Genomic DNA, 609 nt, shown 5'->3' on the forward strand with positions numbered 1-609 from the left:
TGTTAGATCAGCATAACATCATATATTCAACATTATTTGAGAACACTGACAGGGTGGGACACCACTTTATGCATTCAGCTCCTTTGGCAGCGTAACATGTATAAATTATACACATTCACAAACAACACACCACTCAAAACGGGCAATAAGGAACACACACACACATCCTTAAAGAACTCATCAAGTCAGTGAGGAGCCAAATCTCTTGCTGCAACTGTTTACTGGCCATTTCACACCACCAAAAGGCACAGCAGTTGGTGGAGTGTATGCATATGTATGTGTGTGTGTGTGTGTGTGTGTGTGTGTGTGTGTGTGTGAGAGAGAGAGTTTCTGTTCATGTCTGTGTTACATGGGTAGGAAAATTGTCCTCAACAAAAAAAATGGACCGGTCTGCACTCCTCAGACACACACACACACACACACACACACACACACACACACTGGAGTCACGCACATCATGAGGGGCGTGTGTGTTTAGCAGAAGGACGAGCATGAGCCCTGCCAGAGCGCCGCTTCACTGACCGACGCACCAGAACTGGAACAGGAAGAGTGTGTCCATCTGAAACACACACACACACACACACACACACACACACACACACACACACA

At 46.3% G+C, this 609-nt stretch overlaps 1 protein-coding gene across 1 annotated transcript in view; it reads right to left on the bottom strand.

The window, feature by feature from the left end:
• Positions 1 to 305: 305 nt before the first annotated feature.
• Positions 306 to 609, bottom strand: part of LOC122133159 (multiple epidermal growth factor-like domains protein 6) — a 25,524-nt gene continuing 25,220 nt past the window's right edge. Inside the window, exon 10 of the mRNA XM_042708675.1 lies at positions 306 to 559. Within this exon, the coding sequence (XP_042564609.1) occupies positions 456 to 559 (104 nt within the window). The 3' untranslated portion in view covers positions 306 to 455. The remainder of the gene's footprint in view (positions 560 to 609) is intronic.

The sequence above is a fragment of the Clupea harengus genome, chromosome 9 (assembly GCF_900700415.2).
Source record: "Clupea harengus chromosome 9, Ch_v2.0.2, whole genome shotgun sequence".
NCBI lineage: Eukaryota > Metazoa > Chordata > Actinopteri > Clupeiformes > Clupeidae > Clupea > Clupea harengus.